Source organism: Lontra canadensis, unplaced genomic scaffold (genome assembly GCF_010015895.1).
Source record: "Lontra canadensis isolate GAN:19392208 unplaced genomic scaffold, GSC_riverotter_1.0 scaffold174, whole genome shotgun sequence".
In the NCBI taxonomy this organism is placed as follows: Eukaryota; Metazoa; Chordata; class Mammalia; order Carnivora; family Mustelidae; genus Lontra; species Lontra canadensis.
Window position 1 is genome coordinate 418,181 of NW_022631168.1, and position 22,325 is coordinate 440,505.

The 22,325-nt window shown below is 67.4% G+C and overlaps 2 protein-coding genes across 2 annotated transcripts; both read left to right on the top strand.

Moving 5' to 3' along the window:
• The first annotated feature begins 263 nt into the window (after positions 1–263).
• On the top strand, positions 264–15,878 carry PLXNB3 (plexin B3). Its single transcript, XM_032846342.1, has 36 exons — positions 264–353; positions 1,804–1,907; positions 3,397–4,442; positions 4,841–5,020; positions 5,642–5,770; positions 5,859–5,959; positions 6,449–6,578; positions 6,763–6,919; positions 7,015–7,123; positions 7,203–7,317; positions 7,417–7,542; positions 7,621–7,737; positions 8,044–8,137; positions 8,221–8,390; positions 8,583–8,734; positions 9,022–9,127; positions 9,705–9,835; positions 10,095–10,271; positions 10,380–10,575; positions 10,722–10,961; positions 11,047–11,208; positions 11,296–11,447; positions 11,607–11,707; positions 11,787–12,010; positions 12,137–12,315; positions 12,532–12,598; positions 12,804–13,131; positions 13,342–13,445; positions 13,532–13,625; positions 13,954–14,132; positions 14,317–14,477; positions 14,674–14,821; positions 15,014–15,078; positions 15,153–15,228; positions 15,337–15,411; positions 15,695–15,878. The coding sequence occupies exons 3-36, from the start codon at positions 3,408–3,410 to the stop codon at positions 15,797–15,799; spliced, it is 5,685 nt and encodes a 1,894-aa protein (XP_032702233.1). The 5' UTR covers positions 264–353; positions 1,804–1,907; positions 3,397–3,407; the 3' UTR covers positions 15,800–15,878.
• Positions 15,879–17,634: 1,756 nt separating this feature from the next.
• Positions 17,635–22,313, top strand: SRPK3 (SRSF protein kinase 3). Its single transcript, XM_032846286.1, has 15 exons — positions 17,635–17,690; positions 17,778–17,908; positions 18,083–18,191; positions 18,326–18,413; positions 18,593–18,680; positions 19,059–19,165; positions 19,245–19,410; positions 19,512–19,537; positions 20,251–20,380; positions 20,500–20,739; positions 20,851–20,951; positions 21,325–21,432; positions 21,501–21,570; positions 21,651–21,743; positions 21,852–22,313. The coding sequence occupies exons 1-15, from the start codon at positions 17,635–17,637 to the stop codon at positions 22,034–22,036; spliced, it is 1,698 nt and encodes a 565-aa protein (XP_032702177.1). The 3' UTR covers positions 22,037–22,313.
• Positions 22,314–22,325: the final 12 nt, after the last annotated feature.

Consider the following 22,325-nt stretch of genomic DNA (forward strand, 5'->3'; position numbering starts at 1 on the left):
GTGGCGGTGGGCTGCATCTCTTTGCCACCGCAAGGCACTTAGTGGAAGGCTAGGGAGCGCCCTGCTACCCTACCCGCCCAGCTGGGGGGCGCGGCCCCACTCTCACCTGCCCCAGCCAGGTGCGCATGGCTGCCCCTGCGTCGTGCCCACCATGGCCGGCAGAGGGCAGCAGCGCCCTGCCCTGCACTGTCAGGCAAATGGGCGGGCGGGGAGGGGCTGGGCAGCCCGGCCGGCCCCGCCAGGATAAGTCGGGTTGGGCGCGATTGCATTGTGGGGACGGAGGCCGGGGCTCTGCAGGGACGCACTTCTGGCACTGCCAGCTGCTCTTCAGCCCCTGCCAGCGGCCCACCCAGGTAGGCAGGAGCTGGGGCCGGCGAGGGTGAGGGGTGTGAGGGCCGCTGGATCTTGTGGCGCCGCCTCGGGGCGTGCTGGGACCTGGGAGAAGCCCAGGGTCTGCAGAGCCCACTTGCCCAACTGGGCAAAGGCCCTTAGGCACCAGTCCAAGCCCTGAGACCCCAGCTCCTGATGCCTTAGGGACATGCTCCCCCCTGAGGCTGTGGCCCTGGAGGTGGGAGGGAGGACCCCCAGGCTTTTAACCCCAAATGGGAAAGCTGGCGGGGCTGGGGGCCAGGGGCCGGGCCCAGGGAAGGGAGGAGGCCCGCCTGGCTCCCCACCCCCACAGCCACCCAACCGGCCCAGCCAGGTGGCAGTGAACCCCACAGCTGCCACCACCTCACCCTGGAGCCCAGAGCCTACTGCTGGAGCCTGCTACCGCCATGCACCATGGAGAAAGAAGGGACCCCAACCCAAGTGCACCTGCCCCAGCACCCCAGGCCAGGGCCCCCAGCTCTGCCTGCATCATGTGCAGATGGTGCCCTGGGGGTGGGCAGGACAGCTAGCTGCCACTCGCCACTCCCTTCCCCACCGCCTTCAGCACCCCAGGCAGGGAGGGGAGCCTGAGGCCCATCCTGGGATGGTGTTTCCCCGGGGGCAGGGGGAAGGGAACAGCTGGCAGCCAGTTGCCATGCCTGAGCCAAGCGCAGGGTTTCTGGGGGCTACGCCCCCCATCCCGTCCAGTGCCTTGTCCAGCAGCATCCTCCGGAGCAGGGCCGTACCTGGCACGACTCTCCAAGTCCCCTGAGGTGGGACTGGATGGAGACAGGTCACTTGCTCTCTGGCCAGTCATATTCCGGGCCAAGGATGTGGGATGGGGGGAAGAAGGTCTCCTGGACCGGCTGCCTTTGTCAGCACCTCCCCGCCCCCAGCCCGGACAAAGGCAGGCATTGAGGGCCAGGCACCAAGGCTACTGAGGCTGAGGCTGGCGTTGCAGGGGCTCAGCATCCTGACCTTCCCGGCGGGGGGCCTCAGTGGCCTACCCTGTGCCCTTCACAGGGATGGGGCGGGGGGAGGGAGGGACACAGAGAGGAGCCCGCTGGCTGGCACCGGTTGGGAGTGGGGTGGGGCTGACTGTGTGGGTCTCATTTTTCTGGCTGGAAGAAACCGTGTCCTTTGTCCCCAGGTCCCAGGGGGTGTCTCTCTGGGGGTGGGGAGAGGCAAATAGCCCCCTGGCCAGAAGAGCCCGGGTGGGGTTAAGAGCACCAGATAGTGAGTCCGGGCCTGGGCCTGCGGACAGAGAGGACATTGTCGGGGTGGAGGCAGGGCTGCCTTGGCTCAGCCACCACGGACAAAGCTGCCAGCTGTGGGGGAGCCCAGCCACCCGGCCCTTGGCCCCCCTGGCCTCCCTCCTCCCCCGGGGCCAAGCCTCAGCAGTCTCCCTCCCACTCTGGACAATGCCCCCCACAGCCGTCCTGTGCCTGTCACCAGTGCCCTGGGCCCGCTGAACGGAGAAGCTCCTCTCTTGGTGCCACACTGCCCAGGAGACCCCTCCGTTGCTCCCCTCTGAGGCGGTAAGTGCCCGGGGCCCCTATCTGCAGAGACGCCCCTGGGAGGGGCCAGGCCAGGCCGGCCGGGCAGTCCCAGGGAGCCTGGGGCCCCTGGTGCTATGTACCTCTACCCCCTCAGCCACAACCCCCAGACACTGCCGCCGATATCCCGGGTTGAGAGGAAATGCCCCTGTCCCCAAGCTGGGCCTGACCTTCCTGTCTGTGTTCCCGAGATAAGGGGCCTTGGGGCCTCCGTCTGGGCCTCTGTCAGGGCTCTGCCTCCAGCTGGCACGCCTGCAAAGCTGCGGGGCACTGAGTGACAGCAGGCCTGCTCCTGGCTGGCACGTGCCCATGTGCCCAGCTGGGCAGGACCCTAGCTCTACTGAGGGCCTGGCTTCTGTCCCCTTCTCTGTGGTCCTGTACCCAGGGGCCCTGCCTGGTGTGGGGTGTCTTTCTGTGTTGGTCACCTCTGCAGCCAGCTGGGGCCCAAGGGTGCTGAGCAGGGGCCTTGGCTAATGGCTCCTGGCTGGGAGGTGGCCCACAGGGGCCCCGCTCAAGCCTTCTCAGGAGGTTTGGGGCCCCCACCTGGCCCTCAGCAGATACCTTTAGTCTGAGCTCTGAATGGCTCCACGTGGGGAAGCAGGGGTGCCCATGCCTTGCTCCCTCACCCTGACCGTCCTCTCCTCAGTCAGGCTTCCCCCTCTCTTTTCTCTCCTGCCACCCCATCAACACCCTCAGGGACTGGGGCCCAGGCTTGCCCCTCGCCCTGCACCTTGTGTTGCTTTTCCGTGGCCCCCCCCATTGTCTCCCCCTGCCCCCACTCCGCCTGGCCCTCAGGTCTCCCCCAGCCCCTGCTCTGACCGCCTCCCAGCCCTCTAGCCTACCGTTCTCTGGCTGCCTCAGTTTCTCCCTGGCTGTCTCTCCCTCCCCGGCACTTACTCTCCCCTGTGGCATCAGTCCCTCCTTACAGCTGGCCCTGCCTGCCCAGGGCAAGTTTTCTCTCCCTGCCCTTCACGTCCCTTGTGCTATGGGTGTCCCCCTCCCCTTGCATGGTGGCCTTGCGCTTCTTCATGGTTGTCCTCGTCCTTGTCCTTCCCCCGTCCCCCTCGCCTGGGGGCTGCCCACCCCTCTGTCTCCCCTGTCTCCCCCCATCAGAGCCTCCTGCTTCTCCCCTGTGCTGTCTTCCTCTCCTGCCCTTTCCCGTCTCTGGCACTGCCCCTCTGTCCCTCGGAGTCCTTCTGTTCGTGTTCCCACGGCTCTTCAGGATCTGCCCCCTCCAACAATCTAGACAAATAAAAAGGAGATGGAAGCAATTCTTTCCCTGGGCACCCGTGGGCCCCCCCCACCCCCCCATCCCTTGGACTCCCTCTCTCTGCTCCTTTTCTGTCTCCCTCGGTCTCTTTCTCCATCCTCTCCCTTCCCTTCGGATCTGTTACTCTTCCGGATCGTTCCCTCCCTCCCTCCCGCGTGCTCTCTCCACCCGCTCTTCCCTTGGCTCCGCTCTCCCCCGCAGGTGCCCGCGCGATGACTCCCTGGTGTCCCTTGGGGCCCCGCCTCCTGCGGGTGCTTCTGCTGTGCCTGCCGCTGCCGCCCCCGCCGCGGGCGCACCGCTTCTCGGCCCCCAACACCACGTTCAACCACCTGGCGCTGGCGCCGGGCCGCGGCACGCTCTACGTGGGCGCCGTGAACCGCCTCTTCCAGCTCAGCCCCGAGCTGCGGCTCCAGGCGGTGGCGGTCACCGGGCCGGTCTTCGACAGCCCCGACTGCGTGCCGTTCCGCGACCCGGCCGACTGCCCGCAGGCGCGGCTCACGGACAACACGAACCAGCTGCTGCTGGTGAGCGGCCGCGCGCAGGAGCTGGTGGCCTGCGGCCAGGCGCGCCAGGGCGTGTGCGAGAAGCGCGGCCTGGAGGACGTGGCGCAGGTGCTGTACCAGGCTGAGGACCCCGGCGACGGGCAGTTCGTGGCTGCCAACGCCCCGGGTGTCGCCACAGTGGGCCTGGTGGTGGCCGCACCGGGCCGGGACCTCCTGCTGGTGGCCAGGGGCCTGGCGGGCAAGCTGTCGGGCGGGGTGCCGCCCCTGACCGTGCGCCAGCTGGCCGGGCCGCAGCCGTTCTCCAGCGAGGGCCTGGGCCGCCTCGTGGTGGGCGACTTCTCCGACTACAACAACAGCTACGTGGCGGCCTTCGCTGACGCCCGCTCGGCCTACTTCGTCTTCCGCCGCCGCGGGGCCCGGGCGCAAGCCGAGTACCGCTCGTACGTGGCCCGCGTCTGCCTGGGGGACGCCAACCTCTACTCCTACGTGGAGGTGCCCCTCGCCTGCCGGGGTCAGGGCCTCATCCAGGCCGCCTCCCTCACGCCCGGCGTGCTGCTGGCGGCCTTTGCCGCAGGCCCCGGCGGGGCCCGGCCGGCGCTGTGCGCCTTCCCGCTGGCCGAGCTGGACAGCAGCATGGAGCGCGCGCGGCGCCTGTGCTACACGGCTGGCGGCCGTGGCCCCAGCGGCCTGGAGGAGGCCACGGTGGAGTACGGGGTCACGTCCCGCTGCGTCGCCCTGCCTGCCGTGAGTGGCCCCGCTCACCCTCGGCTCGGCTCCTGCTGTCTCTCTCGGCCTCGTCCAGCCTTGCTTGCCTCTCTGCCCCATCCCTCTGCACCGTGTCTCGCCCCGAGGCAGGGACTGCTATCTGTTAGTCTGGGCTGCAGGGGGCTGGGCACTGTCGGGTGACAATCCTGGTCAGAGGATGTCAAGGAGGAGTGGGCTCTTAGCGGCTCTTTTAGTCTTTCTGCCTCTGCAGTGTCCGCTTGTCCTGCTGTGAGGCTGGGACCCTGACCAATCTGCCCTGCCCCCCACAAGGCTCCCTGGCCCTACCCTCCGGCCTGGGCTTGCTCTGTGCCCCAGGGAAGGTACCTCCTGCCTCCTGCCTCTTGCCGGGATTGATCCTCCCCTCCCTGCCCATCCAGGACTCCCCGGAGTCATACCCCTGCGGCGATGAGCACACCCCCAGCCCCATCGCTGGCCGCCAGCCCCTGGAGGCCAAGCCCGTGCTGCAGCTCGAGCAGCCCATCAGCGCCGTGGCAGGCCTCCAGACAGACGGGCACACGATTGCTTTCCTGGGGGACACCCAGGGTCAGCTGCATAAGGTAAGGTGAGGGGCCTGCCCTGGTCCCAGACCCCAACACCAAGGCCTCTAGGCGCTGGGCAGGGCCCACCCTTGCTGCTTTAACCGGGTGTGCCCGGGCCCTGAGGCGGCTCGGGGAAGCCCCAGGTACCTTGACCTCTCAGGCTGTGTCCCGCCAGCTGGTCGAAAGGCCATGCCGCACATGGGTGGCTGGCTGGGTGCCACCTCCTGGGGCTCCTAGTTGCAGAACTTAGGAAGGCTGCCCGGGCTCCAGCCGATGGTGGGAGCCGACAGTCAAGGTGGGCGGGGATGCCACAGGGTGGGGGTGGACAGTGCCTGGTCCCAGAGCCAGTCTGGCCCCAGAAGTCTCTCTGAGGCCAAGCCTTGCCCCCTCCTGCCCTGCTTAGCTCCCTGCACCTGGCCTCCTGCCCCAGCACTGAGGTCCTTACCCAGAGTGGCTGGGTGATGGTGAATGGGGGAGGGGAGGGGAGCCATGCAGGAGGCCTAGGGGCCTGCCCCACCCTCCGTGGCCCAGCCTGGCCTCCCTGGTATAGCAGGAAGGAGAGCTGGCCCTGTGGCACATACCAAACAAGAGCAGGGCACATACCACAAATCTTAAGAGCAGGCCTTGTCGTCCCTCCAGGTCTTTCTCAATGGCTCCCAAGGCCAAGTGTACCACTCACAGCAAGTGGGGCCTCCAGGCTCAGCCATCAGCCCAGACCTGCTGGTGGACAGCAGTGGCCACCACCTCTATGTCCTGACTGCCCAGCAGGTGAGGCTTGTCCCTAGGGGTGGGGGTGGTGGGCACAGGAGGCCCGAGGCCCAGCGCCTACTACCTCTGCCCCTCGCTGCCCATCCAGGTGGACCGGGTGCCTGTGGCTGCCTGCCCCCAGTTCCCTGACTGTGCCAGCTGCCTGCAGGCTCGAGACCCACTGTGCGGCTGGTGTGTCCTCCAAGGCAGGTGAGCGCAGGGCCTGGGTCCGGACTTGGGCCAACAGGTGGTGTATGCGGGGAGGGCGCCCCTGGAAGCCTCAGGCCTGCCAGGAGGCCAGCTTGGCTTCCAGAGATGGAGGTACGGGGCCACGGCGGAATCCCTCCATCCTTCCCCACACGGCCCAAGCTGCTGTCTTCTCATTACCCAGCCCCACTCCCTGGTCAGGCCCCTGCTGCCTCTCCCAGGTGTTCCCGTCCCACTTCTGCTCCAGGAACCCCTTATGGCAACCCTCTCCTCCACAGCAGCGGCCCCCCTCTTACTCACGGTCAAGGCCAAAGCCTGCACTTTGGCTGCAAGGCCCTATCTGCTTGGCCCATCCCTCATGAGCACTGTCCCTTTCTGTCCCCCATACCTGGGTAACGTACTCCAGCTGGGCCATCCTCCAGGCCCTCTCGCCACCCATTGCCTGGGGAGCCTGAGACCCACATGCCGACCCAACGGCCCCTGGCCCTACAGGTGTACCCCCAAGGGCCAATGTGGGCGGGCAGCCCAGGCCAACCAGTGGCTGTGGAGCTATGAGGATGGCCGCTGCCCGCACGTCCAGAGCTTGCTGCCAGCCCACCGCCCCCGCCAGGAGCAGGGCCAGGTGAGCTGCCCGCCGCTGCCCACCTATGGAGGCTGCCCACAAACTGCCCCCGTTGTCTTCCTCCTCTCCCGCTGCCTCTGCTCCTACCCCTCTGTGCCCGAGCTCCCTCTCCTTTGCTGACACCCACCACATCCCCCTACCGAGGAGCCCCTGACTGCTCTGTTTTCCTTGACGTGTGTCCCAGATCACCTTGTCTGTCCCCCGGCTGCCCACCCTGGCCATGGATGAATACTTCCATTGTGCCTTTGGGGACTATGACAGCTTGGCTCATGTGGAAGGGCCCCACATAGCCTGCGTCACCCCTCCCGAAGACCAGCTGCCGCTGAACCCTCCAGGCACAGGTGAGGAGCCCCTGGGGCCGGGGGCCAGGGGCCGGGGCAGGAGCCAGAGGGGCAGGAGCCCCGTGACCCGCCCTGCCACCACCGTCCCCTCCCAGACCACGTCACCTTGCCCCTGGCTCTGATGTTTGAGGATGTGGCCGTGGCCACCACCAACTTCTCCTTCTACGACTGCAGCGCCGTCCAGGCCTTGGAGGCGGCAGCCCCGTGAGTGCTGGGCCTGGCGGTTGGGGAGGGGCGGCGAGCCCAGAGGGTGCCCCGCCTGAGCATCCCCCTGCCCCTCCAGGTGCCGTGCTTGTGTGGGCAGCCTCTGGCGCTGCCACTGGTGCTCCCAGAGCAGCCGCTGCGTGTACGGGGAGCACTGCCCCGAGGGCGAGGACACCATCTACAGTGTCCAGGAGGTGGGTGGGCCCCGCCCCGCTGCCGCTGCGCACCCACCCCACGTGTGCCCTGCCCAGCCCCCTCTCCTGCCAAAGGGCTAAAGTGTCTCCTTTCCGCAGGTGGACATCCAGGTGCGTGGCCCAGGGGCTTGTCCCTGTGTGGAGGGCCTGGCTGGTCCCCTCCTAGTGCCTGTGGGTTGGGAGAGCCGTTTGGCCCTGCGTGTGCGGAACCTTCAGCATTTCGGAGTGAGCGGGGGATGCAGATGGGGAGGGCTGGTGGGGGGCGCTGACTGTGTCCAGGGTCCTGACAGTGTCCACTCCCAGAGCCTGCCTGCCTCCTACCACTGCTGGCTGGAGCTGCCTGGGGAACTTCGAAGGCTGCCGGCCTCTCTGGAGGAGATGGCGGGGGACGTGGGCCTCATCCACTGCCAGGCCCAGCAGGTGTGTGGCCGCCCAGCAGCCTCTCCTGCCCCCGGCTGCTCTCTGCGGCCCTCATGCCCCCACATCTGTTGCCTCCCAGATTGTTCTTTGCCTTCCGCATCTTGTCGTCCCTCACAAGGCAGGCTCTGTGCAGGCCCTGGGCATGCAGCAGGAACCTGGCACCCCATCCTCTGCCCTAGGCTTGCAGTCCGGTGGGAGACGTGGGCACTGAACAAGGGCACCCATTCTGGGAGGAGTGTCCTGGAGGAGACAGGGGTCAGGGTTGTCCGGAGTTGGGCCCGGCCTGACCCCACACTCTGCCCATAGTTCCGCCCCTCCATGGCGCAGCGGGAGCTCCCGGTGCCCATCTATGTCACCCGGGACAAGGGCCAACGGCTGGACAATGCCCACACTCTCCATGGTGAGCTTGGAGGTGGCAGGGGCAGGTAGGACTTGGTGGGGGGCAGGGGGCGGTGCCTCAGCACCCTGCCTGACCTTCCTCAGTGACCCTGTACGACTGCGCCGTGGACCACCCTGACTGCAGCCGCTGCCAGGCAGCCAATGGGAGTCTGGGCTGCGTGTGGTGCAGCCACGGCCAGCCTGCCTGTCGCTATGGTCCTCTGTGCCCCCCTGGGGCCGTGGAGCTGCTGTGTCCCACTCCCAGCATTGACACAGTGAGCCCCCAGCCTCCTACCTCCTCCCCATCGGCCCCGCCCCTCCCCCTCCCACTGTACTAACCTCACCTGGGTCAGACCCACCCTGCTCAGGCCCCCAAGCCCCGGCAGCTCAGTCCTGCCCCAGGCTGGCTGGTGGGGTACCCCCACGGCAGAGCAGATGTGGGTTTGGGCCACCCTTCCCTGCTGCAGGTCGAGCCCCTAACCGGGCCCCCCGAGGGTGGCTTGGCCCTCACCATCCAGGGCTCCAACCTGGGCCGGGACTTTGCTGAGGTACAAGATGCTGTGAAGGTGGCTGGCCGCCCCTGTAGCCCGGAGCCCTCTCTCTACCGCACCTCTGCACGGTGAGCCATCCGAGCTGCCAGGGGCTGAGGGACGCCCTCCTGGGGAAGCCCTCAGAGGGCGGCTACCCAGAGAGAAGGGGAACTTGCAGCCAAGAAATGTGGGCCTGGGTCAGAAGCACCAAAGGAAGACGAGCGGGGGGAAGGAAGCGGGGGCTGGCAGTGAGAGGGGTGGCAGTGAGGTGGAGGTGGGAGTTCTGGGCGGTGGCTGGCGGGTGGCCCCCGGCTCCTGCTGAAGACGGGCCTGGTCCGTGGGAGCCCTGAGCAGCTCCCAGGCCTCCATTCCCCAGGATTGTGTGTGTGACGGCTCCTGCCCCCAATGGCACCACAGGGCCCATCCAAGTGGCCATTAAGAACCGGCCACCAGGCATCTCGACCCAGCATTTCACCTACCAGGTCAGCACCCACCCCAGGGGGGTTCCCACGCAGGATATAGTAGGAGAGAAGCCTAAGTGAGGATTTCAAAGTTGGCCCCGGGTAGCAGGAAGAGCTGGCATGTGTCCAGAAGGAAAACCAGGTGATCTGTCTGAGTGATCATCCCGGCCACCAAGTGGAGGACGGGCCAGGGACGCCAGTGGGACAGTGGAAGCAGCCAGTGTGGCAGGCGGGTGGGACCGAGGGAGAACGGGGACACCTTGAGGCACTAGCCGAAGCCAGGAAGGGCAGGGGGGAGCAGCGGGAGGCAGAGCAGAGCAGTATCAGGAGTCCGGCAGCACCCCAAGTTGGCGATTGGATCTCAGGATTTAGAGTTCGGGGGGGCCTGGGAAGAGTAAGTTGTGGCAGAGGAAGAGGCCGTCCTGAGGGGCAGAGATGCAGTGAGGAGAGACAAGCCCCTCTCAGGGCAGAGGAGAGCTGTGAGGCTTCTGGGAGGAGGGTATGGTCAACTATGGCCCACGGGAGAAAGCCCTGGCGCCTTGGGGCCCAGAGCCTAAGGGAGCAAGTGTCTGGCACCCCAGCTTGCTCTGTCCCTCAGGACCCCATCCTGCTGAGCCTGAGTCCACAGTGGGGCCCCCAGGCAGGGGGTACCCAGCTCACTATCCACGGGCAGCACCTCCAGACAGGGGGCGACATCAGTGCCTTTGTGGGTGAACAGCCCTGTCCCATGTGAGTATCTCTCCTCCCGGTCCCAAGCTGGGGGCTGTCAGCTGGGGGTATCCTTGGGGGCCTCATTACCCCCTTGTGTATATGGGGGCAGTGGGTTCAGGGCTCCCCAAGGCCCCCGTCAAAGTCCAAGAGGAATGGCCACTGTGCCCTAATGATCTCTGCCCTCACTGAGGGAGGCAATGTGGGTCTCTGGTGGGGTAGCCAGGCCCGGGCTAGAGCTCAAGATGCCAGAGCCGTTCCCCCTCCCCCGCCCCCGCAGCCAGGAGCCGGTGTGTCCTGAGTCCATCGTGTGCCACACCATGTCCCAGGCCAGCCCAGGAGAAGCTGTGGTTCGCGTGGTCTTCGGCCACGCCCAGCGCACGCTGGCCACCAGCCCCTTCCAGTACACGGCCAACCCCCAGCTCGTGGCTGCCGAGCCGAGCGTCAGCTTCCGGGGGTGAGGACGGGGTTGGCGCTCCAGGCGGCCTCTGCTCCTTCCCCGGGGAGGTGGGGCTGGGCCAGGCCGCTTGCCACCGGTGTGGCTGCTGACTGCGACCCGACGCAGGGGCGGGCGGCTGATCCGCGTCAGGGGTACCGGCCTGGACGTGGTGCAGCAGCCCCTGCTGTCCGTGTGGCTGGAGGCGACAGCAGAGGTGCAGGCGCGGGGAGCCCAGCCCCCGGAACCCAGCCCAAGGAGGAGCTGCAGGGCCCCTGCTGCGGCCCCCCAGGCTTGTATCCCGCTCGAGGGGGGCTTGCTGCAGGTGAGCACCCCACCGGCAGGCAGCGGGCCGGTCGCGCCTGGGGGGCGGGGGGGCGGGGTGTGGATGGGGGTCCATTTTGCCCCCCCGGGAGCGAGCGAGGAAGCCCCAGCTCACCCCTCCTCGTCCCGGGCCCCGCTGCCTCGCAGTGCTCCACGGTCTGTTCCATCAACTCGTCCAGCCTCCTGGTGTGCCACAGCCCCGCCGTGCCAGACGGGGCGCACCCGCGGCGGGTCTTCTTCGCCTTGGACAATGTGCACGTAGACTTTGCCAGCGCCAGCGGGGGCCAGGACTTCTTGTACCAGCCCAACCCGCGTCTGGCTCCCCTCAGCCGCGAGGAGCCCGCCCGCCCCTACCGTGTCAAGCCGGGCAACGTCCTGGATGTGGAGGTGAGCTCTTCCGCGGGCCGCCTCTGCGTGGGGACCACGGGCAGGGGACGGGCGCCCTGGCTCAGGCCCCTGCTCTCTGTCTCAGGGCCAGGGACTCAACCTGGGCATCAGCAAGGAGGAAGTGCGCGTGCACATCGGCGACGGCGAGTGCCTGGTGAAGACACTCACACTCACCCACCTGTACTGTGAGCCGCCGCCCCGGGCCCCGCAGCCCACTAACGGCTCGGGGACCCTGCCACAGTTCGTGGTGAGGGGGGGCTCCGGGCGCAGAGGTGGCTGGGCTAGGGCCCCAGAGGCCCTCTCACTCAGGAGCCCTGCCCGCCCCCCGCCCCAGGTTCAGATGGGCAACGTGCGCCTGGCCTTGGGCCCCATCCAGTACGAGACCGAGCCCGCCCTGTCTCCCTTCCCTGTAGAGGCCCAGGTGGGCCTGGGCATGGGCGCCGCAGTGCTCATCGCCGCCGTCCTGCTGCTCAGCCTCATGTACAGGTGAGAGGCTCCTTCCCGTCATGCCTGTGCACACCGCCCTCCTCACTTTCAGAAAGGTGCACCATGGCAGGCCTCCAGGCCACCAGCTACCCTGGCTTGGTGGCCTCGGGCTCCCGGCCGGCTCGGGCCTGTGGCTAACACCTGGTCCCTGGGCCGCAGGCACAAGAGCAAGCAGGCCCTGCGGGACTATCAGAAGGTTCTGGTGCAGCTGGAGAACCTAGAGATCGGTGTGGGCGACCAGTGCCGCAAGGAGTTCACAGGTGGGGAGAGGGCGACAGGGAGGGGGACAGAGGACCCACCTGGGCCTGAGCCCACACATCAGTACCTCCTGGCCCACAGACCTGATGACCGAGATGACCGACCTCAGCAGCGACCTGGAGGCCAGTGGGATCCCATTCCTGGACTACCACACCTATGCCGAGCGCGTCTTCTTTCCAGGGCATGGCAGCTGCCCGCTGCAGCCCACCCTCGAGGGGCCCGGGGAAGAGGCCCGCCGTGTCCCTGTGCGCCAGGGCCTCACACAGCTCTCCAACCTGCTCAACAGCAAGCTCTTCCTCCTCACAGTGAGGGCTGTGCGGGCGGTCGGGGGGCCTGAAGGGGCACAGGCCAGGCCGGGCAGTGGGGCTGGGCGGGCACAAAGGCAGGGCGCTGCGTGGGGCGCCCCTGAGTGCCAGCGCCCTGCCCCCCAGCTCATCCGCACCCTGGAGGGGCAGCCCGGCTTCTCCCAGCGGGACCGCTGCCACGTGGCCTCCCTGCTGTCCCTGGCGCTGCACGGGAAGCTGGAGTACCTGACCGACATCCTGCGGACACTGCTCAGTGACCTGGCCGCCCACTACGTGCACAGGAACCCCAAGCTCATGCTGCGCAGGTCGGCGATCCCGGCCATGCGCTCTGGAAGCAGGGGGTGGGGGGGCTCCCCATGGAGCAAGGGTGGGCGGGGCAGGTGGGAGGGAGGTAGACGGGCCTCCTTACCAGGGACAGGGGGCACGAAGGGCTGACAGGGGGAAAAGCTCAGCCCAGGGCCTGGGGTGGGGGCAGGGGCCCTGCAGCACCCCCTCTCTGACCTGGGGCCCACTCCCTCCAGGACGGAGACCATGGTGGAAAAGCTGCTGACCAACTGGCTGTCCATCTGCCTCTACGCCTTCCTGAAGGTCAGGGTCAGCCCAGCTGACACCTTTTCCCCTTGCTTCCTTTCACAGCCGCCACCTGTTGCCCCGATGACCTGGGCCCCCCATTCCCCCAGGGGCCCTGGGGTGTGAGCCCTCCGGGAGGGCTGGGTGTGATGTTGGGCTGGCCGTCCTCGTCCTCCCTGCGAGCAGCCGACCGCCCTTCCCTGTCCCATCGTGCCCGCTGCAGGAGGTGGCCGGGGAGCCGCTGTACCTGCTCCTGCGGGCCATACAGTACCAGGTGGACAAGGGCCCCGTGGATGCCGTGACAGGCAAGGCCAAACGGACCCTGAACGACAGCCGCCTGCTTCGGGAGGACGTGGACTTCCGGCCCCTGACGCTGATGGTGTTGGTGGGCCCCGGGGCCGGTGGGGCAGCAGGGAGCAGCGCCACGCAGCGCGTGCCCGCGCGGGTGCTCGACACAGACACCATCACCCAGGTCAAAGAGAAGGTGCTGGACCAAGTCTACAAGGGCACCCCCTTCTCCCAGAGGCCCTCAGTGCACGTCCTAGATCTCGGTGAGAGAACCTACCTGCCCATCCCTGCCTGGGGCTGTCACCACCCTCAGGTGCTCAGCCCCGCACTGCCCCGGGCAGGGATGGGGAGGGAGGCTGGGGGGGGGGTGTTGGGGGGAAGGGGGGAGCTTGGGCCCTGTCACCCGGAATGCACCACCAGTGCAGGCTCGGGACACAGGCTGCAGGCTCACTGGCTTCCCCGGGTGCCCCCAGAGTGGCGCTCGGGCCTTGCTGGCCACCTAACCCTGTCCGACGAGGACCTGACCTCAGTGACCCAGAACCGCTGGAAGAGACTTAACACCCTGCAGCACTACAAGGTGCCGGGCGGCGGGGGGCTGGAGGGCTGCCCCCGCCTCCGCATCAGCCAGGGAAGGAGCCCAGCCTCTGCTCGCCTTCCTGCCAGGTCCCAGACGGAGCCACCGTGGGGCTCATCCCCCAGCTGCACAACGGACGAGCCGTCTCCCAGAGCCTGGCCCAGAGCTGCCCCTTGGGGGAGAGTGAGTCTTATGGCCCCAGAGCTCGAAGCAGGCAGGTGGGAGTCCCAGTCCTGCCGTCCGCCTTGCCTGGGTGTCCGCCACACCTTGCCAGGGGGCGAGCACAACCTCTAGGCTGGGCCAGGGACCTGAGGTGGATGAGGGCAGCAGCTCGTCCTGGTTGGGGAGCTCTGGGACCCCAGGGTGTTGAGCTGAGCTCTTTCGCCCCTGCTTTCCGCGTCTCCCGCAGCCCTGCCTCACCTGGCTAGGTGAGCGGGTTGGGCGTTCCCAGCCAGTGGTGTGGGACAGGGGACAGGGGCCGAGGACTGAGGCCAGACTTCTGGGCCGTCAGATGTTCCCATGCTGGAGGATGGTGAGGAGGGTGGGGTCCGCCTCTGGCACCTGGTGAAAGCCACGGAGGAGCCAGAAGGAGCTAAGGATCGGCGAGGCAGCCTGCGGGAGCGGGACAGGGAGCGGGCGCGGGCCAAGGCGATCCCGGAGATCTATCTCACCCGCCTGCTGTCCATGAAGGTTGGTGTGGCTGGGGAGCTGCGCCCCAGGGGAGCCCCCTGGTTGGGAGGGCCCATGGGGGCGGGGGCTGGGACTGAGCTGGGGGGAGGGTGTGGTCCTGAGAGCTAGCATGGTGGCCTGAGTCCCCGGGGGACCGTGGCCCTGGCCCGCACCGGCCTCCCACACCGCGCCCCCTGCCTTCCAGGGCACGCTGCAGAAGTTCGTGGATGACACCTTCCAGGCCATCCTCAGCGTGAACAGGCCCGTGCCCATCGCGGTCAAGTACCTGTTCGACCTCCTGGACGAGCTGGCGGGCAAGCACGGCATCGAGGACCCGGAGACCCTGCACATCTGGAAAACCAACAGGTACTAGCCTGCGCGGAGGACAGGCGGAGCCCGGGAGGGTAAGGGCTGGCCGCGCTGGGGGCGGGGCCACAGGGCCAGGACCCGAGCCCAAGCTTGGTGGCATCCGCCCTGCGTTTCTGACATGGACGTGCCAGACAGCGCCCCGCGGGACTCGGGTCCGCCCCGCCGATGATGCGCGGCGGTCCCGTGTCCCCAGCCTGCTGCTGCGGTTCTGGGTGAACGCCCTGAAGAAGCCACAGCTCATCTTTGACGTGCGGGTGTCGGACAACGTGGACGCGGTCCTCGCCGTCATCGCCCAGACCTTCATCGACTCGTGCACCGTCTCTGAGCATAAAGTGGGCAGGGTAAGCGCAGAGCTGGCATCGACAGCCCGAGGCCCAAGGAGGAAGGGCTCAGGGAGGCAGCCACAGAACTCTCCGTGCGCAGCCCCGAGCCAGGCTGAGGAGGCGCGCCGCGGGGCACTGGCGGTGCGGTCGGGGGGACGGGGCCGGAGCTCCCCCCGCCTCCCCGCTCAGGCCCGCTCCTACCCGGAGCAGGATTCCCCGGTGAACAAACTGCTCTACGCCCGCGAGATCCCTCGCTACAAGCAGATGGTGGAGAGGTGAGTGTGGGGACGGCGGGACTGGGGGCGGGGCTTCCCGCCTGGCCCGCCCCTAACCGGGTCTCCGCCGCCAGATACTACTCCGACATCCGCCAGAGCTCGGCCGCGAGCTATCAGGAGATGAACTCGGCGCTGGCTGAGCTCTCCGGGGTAAGGCGTGGCCCAGGGGGCACAGCCCTCCGCCTCGCGGTGCGCGCGGGGGTGGGGGTGGGCTTTAAGGTCCGGGCTGAGCCTCACCTCTCCATGCGCGGTCCCCAGAACTACGCCCCAGCTCCCCTCTGCCTGGAGGCCCTGCAGGAACTGTACAAGCACATCCACGGGTACTATGACCAGGTGAGGCCCGGCGGCCGGGAGGGGGAGGGGCACGCCCCCCGAGCCCGGAGGGAGGCCCCAGAATCTCCCTGGGGCTGGAAGGAGGTGTCTAGGCCCACGTGGGCAGAGGAGAGGAAGGGCGCGGTTGGGGGAAGAGGGTGGCCCCGGCCCGGATGCCCGGGGCGGCCTGGGGCGGCCCCAGCGACCCCCAAGCCGCTGCTGAGACGGTCCGGGGCTGCCCAGCCCTGGGCTACAGGCCGAGGGCAGAGGTCTCAGGCAGGTCGCCCTTCTGTGCCCTGGGCAGATCATCAGTGCCCTGGAGGAGGACCCCGTGGCTCAGAAGATGCAGCTGGCCTGCCGCCTGCAGCAGGTCGCCGCCCTGGTGGAGAACAAGGTGACTGACCTGTGAGCGCCGAACCCCACGCACACCTGAGGCCCAGCAGCCCCGGCAGGAGCAAGCAGGAGCCCCCACCGCAGTGCCTGAGGACCCCCAGACAGAGCCTGCGGCTGAGGAGGGGCCGGCGAAGAGCGGCCTGGGTGCTGCCGGCCGGGGGTCTCCCTGCAGCCTCCCCGCCACCTGCGCCTCGCCCCGCATTCCCCGACCCGGGCTATTTTCTAATTTATAGTAATCCTCACCTCTTCCCCCCACCTCCCCACTGTATTTATTTGCTTGCTGGAGAATCACATCTGGAAATAAAATAGAAATACATCTTTTTAGAAAAAGCCCAGTCCCCAGCCCCTGCTTTTTTGCCTGCGCAGCGCTCCCTTGCTTGGTCCTCCCCTCAGTCCCAGGGCTATGACTTGTGCCTGAGGAAGAGGAGTCATCAGGCACTCCCAGGCCTTGCTCTCCCCTCTCCCATCTCCTCCCGCAGCTCCCCCCCCCCCCCATGTATGCCCACCCGACCCTACCAATTCTTTCCTGGCCCAGGGCTGACAGAACCAAGCATCTCCTACCTTGGGCTAACCACAGTCACTGCTGAGGCCCCTCTGCTTCTGACTCCCTGACAGTCCCCAGCTGGCCTCCTCTCTCCACACTGTGCCCTCCGTTCCCTCCTGGCCACAGCCAGAATGCTCTTTCTAAAGAGAAAAGTGCCCCTCAGCCTTCATGGGACTCTCACACCACTGCTGATGGGCGCTGGGTAGGACCCTCAGCTGCCCAAGGCCTCCCCATCTCTCCCCCAACCCCAGCCACTCCGGCCCAAGAGGTCTCTGGTCCATCAGGCTATAGGCCTTGCACCAGCCACGCCCTGTGCCACCCCAGAAGCTCACCCACCCCTTTCTGGGGAGCCGAGTCTTCCTGGGCCCATGTTAGAGCTGTGGGCTTGTTGGGTCCCCGAGGACAGGGCCAGGGTGCATGGTTCCCCGTGCCTTCCACAAGGAGGTGGAAGGGAGGCTGCACGGTGTCAGCGCTAGGGTCCTGAGCGGGCAGGTTCCCAGGCTTTGACACTGTCCAGGCACCTCTGCTGGGAGGGACCAGCTGCCTTCAGCTCATGTCCCTGACTCATTCATCCAGAATCCCCAGTGACAGCATGTTCAGGGAGAAGAGGGCTCCTGCCTGTCTAATGGGTCAATGAGCCGTGGGAGAAGTGGGAACCCCACTGAGAGGGGGCAGGGAATGGGGTACGCATGGGAATGGGAAGAGTCACCTCTGGAAAGGCTACCACAAGGGCCAAGCAAGAAGCCAGATACTGTTCCAAAAGTATTACTGGTGCTGTAGGGCATATGCAGGGCAGGCCAGGGAGGGCTCCCCCTGAGGACCAGGTTTTCCACTGCTCCCCTCAGCCGACTCCAGCTCTGGAGTGTGGGGACTCGGCCTGGGAAGCACGTTGCTGAGACGTCCCCACTCAGCGGGCCCCCTCTGCCACCTCTGGGCCACAGGGGCTTAGCCTAGGGACTGGGTTACTACATCCTCGAGTGGGTGTCCCCCTAGGGACCGTAGGGGGTCCCCCTTGGTGCGGGGCCTGAGCTGGAGGCTGGGTTGTACTCGTCCCCACCATGGCCCCCTAGGCCAGCCCTGGGGCGGGGGCGGCTGGGAGGCGGCTGGTCCTGGGGGCCAGGTTCTCCCGGGCCATGGTGGCCGCACCGCCTCCTCCCCGCCGCATACCTTGCCCACAGCCGAGCAGCTGGGAGGCTATTTATAAAGGCGGGTGAGATCAGCAGCCGAGGCTATAAATGTGCGGCCGCAGCCGGGCCCCACAGGAGCAGCCGCCTGGGGCACGGGAGCTGCGGGACCGCGCAGCCGGGATGAGCGCCAGCGCGGGTGGCGGCGGCGGCGGCAGAGACAGCGGCAGCAGCAGCAGGTAGGGCTCGGCCCAGGCGCCCGGGGCGGAGGGTGGTAGGGGGGATCGGCGCCTTGGCTGCTTGCCGCCCGCTCACCCCACCCGCAGCTCACAGGCCTCCTGCGGGCCTGAGTCCTCGGGCTCCGAACTCGCCCCCGCCGCGCCGGCGCCGCGGATGTTGCAGGGGCTGCTGGGCTCCGATGACGAGGAGCAGGAGGACCCCAAGGACTACTGCAAGGGTGAGGCCTGGCCTTGAGCGGCAGGCTGCCGGACACAGGGCAGCCCGGGAGGAGGAGGGTGCTGAGGCCGGCCCACGTGGGCCAGGGAGCCGGCGGGGCTGGGCTCTTCCGGGCCACCCCCCTCAACCAGGCAGGCGCCACCGCCCACCCTGCCGTCCGGACTCCCTTCCCCAGGCGGCTACTACCCCGTGAAGATCGGGGACCTGTTCAATGGGCGGTACCACGTGGTGCGCAAGCTGGGCTGGGGCCACTTCTCCACAGTCTGGCTCTGCTGGGACATCCAGTAAGTGGCCCCTCCGCCCCCCGCCCTCAGGGCCCAGGGCCCGCTGGGAGCCTGCCCCTGGGCTTGGTTGGGGCCACCACGATGCCCCACGGATCCCGCCGGGGCGGCAGCCGACACAGGGCTTGGTGTCGCAGGCGCAAGCGCTTCGTGGCGCTGAAAGTGGTGAAGAGCGCGGGGCACTACACCGAGACGGCGGTGGATGAGATCAAGCTCCTGAAATGTGTGAGGCGCCGCCCTCCGGGCAGGGCGGAGCTCCCGCCGGGCAGGCTCCAGCTGGCGCCGCCCGGGAGGACCCGCAGCAGGCCAGGGAGGGGGAGAGGCGGGCGGGAGCGCCCCGGGGGTGCCGAAGGGAGCAGCCGCTGATGGGCAGCTTGGAGCCATTCAGGGACCCTTTGCTCCAGGTCCGAGACAGTGACCCCAGTGACCCCAAGAGAGAGACCATTGTCCAGCTCATCGATGACTTCCGGATCTCAGGGGTGAACGGAGTCCGTATCCTTCGTACGATGGACGGGTTGTGCAGCAGCAAGAGCGCGGGCTCCTGCCGTCCCTGCCACTAGGGCCTCTGTCCCCCTGACCTGCACGAGGGGGGCTTGCGCCTCCCAGGGACACTAGTCTACAAAAGCCCGCCGCTTTGGGGGCCTGTGTTTATGTGGCTGGGGGGAACGGGGGCTGGATGACCAGGCTGACACTGGTTACCCGTGGGGCCGCCGCCGCTGCGGTGTCCTCTCAGAGATGAGCACGGGAGGCAGCATCCCAACGGGCACATCTGAGAGGGACAGGGACACTGTGCTGACACCAGAGCCTCGGGTGGGTGGGGCCCACACCGCAGCTGTGGACCTGCCAGCCACCCTTCACTCCTAGCCTCAGATGTGTGCATGGTGCTGGAGGTCCTGGGCCACCAACTCCTCAAGTGGATCATCAAGTCCAACTACCAGGGCCTGCCCGTGCCATGCGTGAAGAGCATCGTGAGGCAGGTGAGCGCCAAGGGCTCCACAGAGGCGGGGTGTGACGCCACCCGCCCGGCCGCTGAGGTGCGGGAGGGGCTCTCCCCAGGTGCTGCACGGCCTGGACTACCTGCACACCAAGTGCAAGATCATCCACACGGACATCAAGCCCGAGAACATCCTGCTGTGCGTGGGCGACGCCTACATCAGGCGCCTGGCCACAGAGGCCACGGAGTGGCAGCAGGCGGGGGCCCCGCCCCCATCCCGCTCCACAGGTAGCAGCAGCCCAGCATGGGCGAGGGGTGGGCTGTGGGCCTCCGCCCCTGCCTGAAAATCTGTTCCTTTCTCTCCCCCAACACTCCACCTGCCCCCGCAGTCAGCACTGCCCCCCAAGAGGTCTTGGTAAGTTGGGGTGCCCCTCTTTCCCTGGGCCTCATCTCCCCATCTCCTCAGAGCTTCCTCCTCGGCCTCTCTGGTCCTGCCGCCTCCCTACCAACCTGCCCCCTCAGGGATGCAGGTGATGAGAGGGGTGGGTCACAGGCCCTGAACTGCCGCTGGGGGCTGTTGGGCTTGTCACTGCCTCGGTACAAAGACACAGTGTCAGCCAGAAAGGGCCCAGGCTGCCCCCAGGAGAGGCCAGTGCCCAGCCAGAGGGAGGTCCCTCGGCTCCTCCCCAAACTTGAGCTCTGGGGAGCAGAGTGGGGGCAGGGAGACAGGAGGCAGACGAAGGGCTAGTGCCAAGGGGTGGGCTGGAGTTGGGTGTCACCACGTGTGGTCATCCCAAGTAGTCCTGGGGGGGGGGACCTGGGGGGCTCAGTCGTTGGGCGTCCGTCTTCCGCTCGGATCATGACCCCCGGGTCCTGGGATGGAGCCCCACATCGGGCTGCCTGCTGGGGGGGGAAGCGTGCTTCTCCCTCTCCCCCTCCCTGCTCATGTTCCTGCTCTGTCTCTGTCAAATAAATAAATAAACCAAATCTTTAAAAACAAAGTAGCTCTGGGGCATGGAAGCCTGGGCCCCTGTGAGGCAGGCAGGCCACAGGCAGAGGCTTGGGCTGCTCAAGGGACCCGCGGGGAGCAGGGGCCGGGGGCCAGGGTGACCCTGGCTCTACTGGCAGACCGGTAAGCTGTCGAAAAACAAGAGGAAGAAGATGCGGCGCAAACGGAGGCAGCAGAAGCGGTTGCTGGAGGAGCGGCTGCGGGACCTGCAGAGGCTGGAGGCCTTGGAAGCGGCAGCCCAGTCGGAGGGTGAGCTGGCAGGGTGGGGGGGAAGCGGGAATCGCGTCGGGCCAGCGCAGTCCCCCCACCGGGGGCAGGCAGGCCACGGGGACCATCAGCTCACACAGTGCCTCTGCCCCTCTCTGCAGATGCAGGCTCGAGGCTAGAGGGGGGCAGCGGCTCCACCTCCTCTTCTGGCTGCCACCCCGGAGGGGCCAGGGCCAGCCTGTCCCCTGCCTCCTCCTCCCCTGCTGCAGGGGGAGAGCGCAGCCTCAGCCCAGGCTCCCAGACCTCAGGCTTCTCGGGCTCGCTTTTCTCGCCTGCCTCATGCTCCATCCTCTCAGGCTCCTCCAACCAGCGGGAGACCGGGGGCCTCCTGTCGCCCAGCAGTAAGTTGGGTAGGGCCTGCAGCCGGCTCCGTGGGGGGGGGCAGGCAGCTGGCAGGCAGGGTAGTGGTGCCTGGCCAGCTCAGTCTCTCCCCACTTCTCTTCCTTCTCCAGCACCATTTGGTGCCTCGAACCTCCTGGTGAATCCCCTAGAGCCCCAAAATGCAGACAAGATCAAGATCAAGATCGCAGACCTAGGCAACGCCTGCTGGGTGGTATGAGCTGGCCTAGAGAACAGAGCTGGGCACCCTGCTGTGAGGGCAGGGGCACGGGCCAGCCCCCAAGGAGCCTGTTGCGGCCTGCAGTGCCACTCAACTGACCCCAGGGTCTGCCTCGTGACACAGACCCAGGACTGAGCCCAGACCAGCATTGGTCCCATCCAGTTGGCAGAACTGGACCCATGGCAAGGGGCGGGACCACTGGGAAGAGGCCGGTCCCTCTCGGGACCTCTGGGGACCCTGAGGCTCAGAGCAAACCTCACTGAGCTCCCTGGGTACATGGCCCAGAGACGGTAGGAGGTGGTGGGGGCCGGCGGGGGACAGGCCAGCTGTGGCCCCAGCTCCTCCCCAGGGCTGCCCTTGCCTCCAGCACAAGCACTTCACTGAGGACATCCAGACTCGCCAGTACCGGGCGGTGGAGGTGCTGATCGGAGCGGAGTACGGGCCCCCGGCCGACATCTGGAGCACAGCGTGCATGGTACGCCCCAGCTGCTCCAGCCTTGGGCCGGCCCGCCGGCCGGCAGCCTCACCTTCTCCCCCTTCCAGGCCTTCGAGCTTGCCACCGGCGACTACCTATTTGAGCCTCACTCTGGAGAGGACTACAGTCGAGATGAGGGTAGGCGGAGGCCAGCTCTGGGGTCATCCTCGGGGCCTCCCGGCTGCCCAGCCGCCTCCCAGCCGCCTCTCTGTCCACAGACCACATCGCCCACATTGTGGAGCTTCTGGGAGACATCCCCCCAGCCTTTGCCCTCTCGGGCCGCTACTCCCGGGAGTTCTTCAACCGGAGAGGTAGGGCCGAGCAGGGAGCACAGGCCCCCGAGCGGAGGGAGGACTGCATCCCAGGGCCGGAGGCCTTCCCGGCAGAGCCTAACCTGCAGCCCGTGGACCCACCCCCAGGACAGCTGCGGCACATCCAGAACCTCAAGCACTGGGGCCTATACGAGGTGCTCATGGAGAAGTACGAGTGGCCCCTGGAGCAGGCCACACAGTTCAGCGCCTTCCTGCTGCCCATGATGGAGTACATCCCCGAGAAGCGGGCCAGCGCCGCCGACTGCCTCCAGCACCCTTGGCTCAACCCCTAGGCCCCACGGGCACCATGTGCGGCTTGAGGCAGGCCGGGCTCACCCTCAAGCCCCTCCCAGTGCCTTCAGGGAAAGCGGGACACCTCCTGCCCCCCCCCAACTGCCCTCCTCCCCCCTACTGGGCGTCAGCTTCCTCCCAGCCCCACGGCAGGGCAGAGAGATGCTGGGGCCAGGCCCATGGTTCGGAACTCATTCTGCCCCTAACCCTCACCAAGGACCCCCAGTGGGAAGCGTGCGCATTTCTTTTCTTAATAAAGTGTGAACTGAAACGTCGGCATCCTGGAGTGAC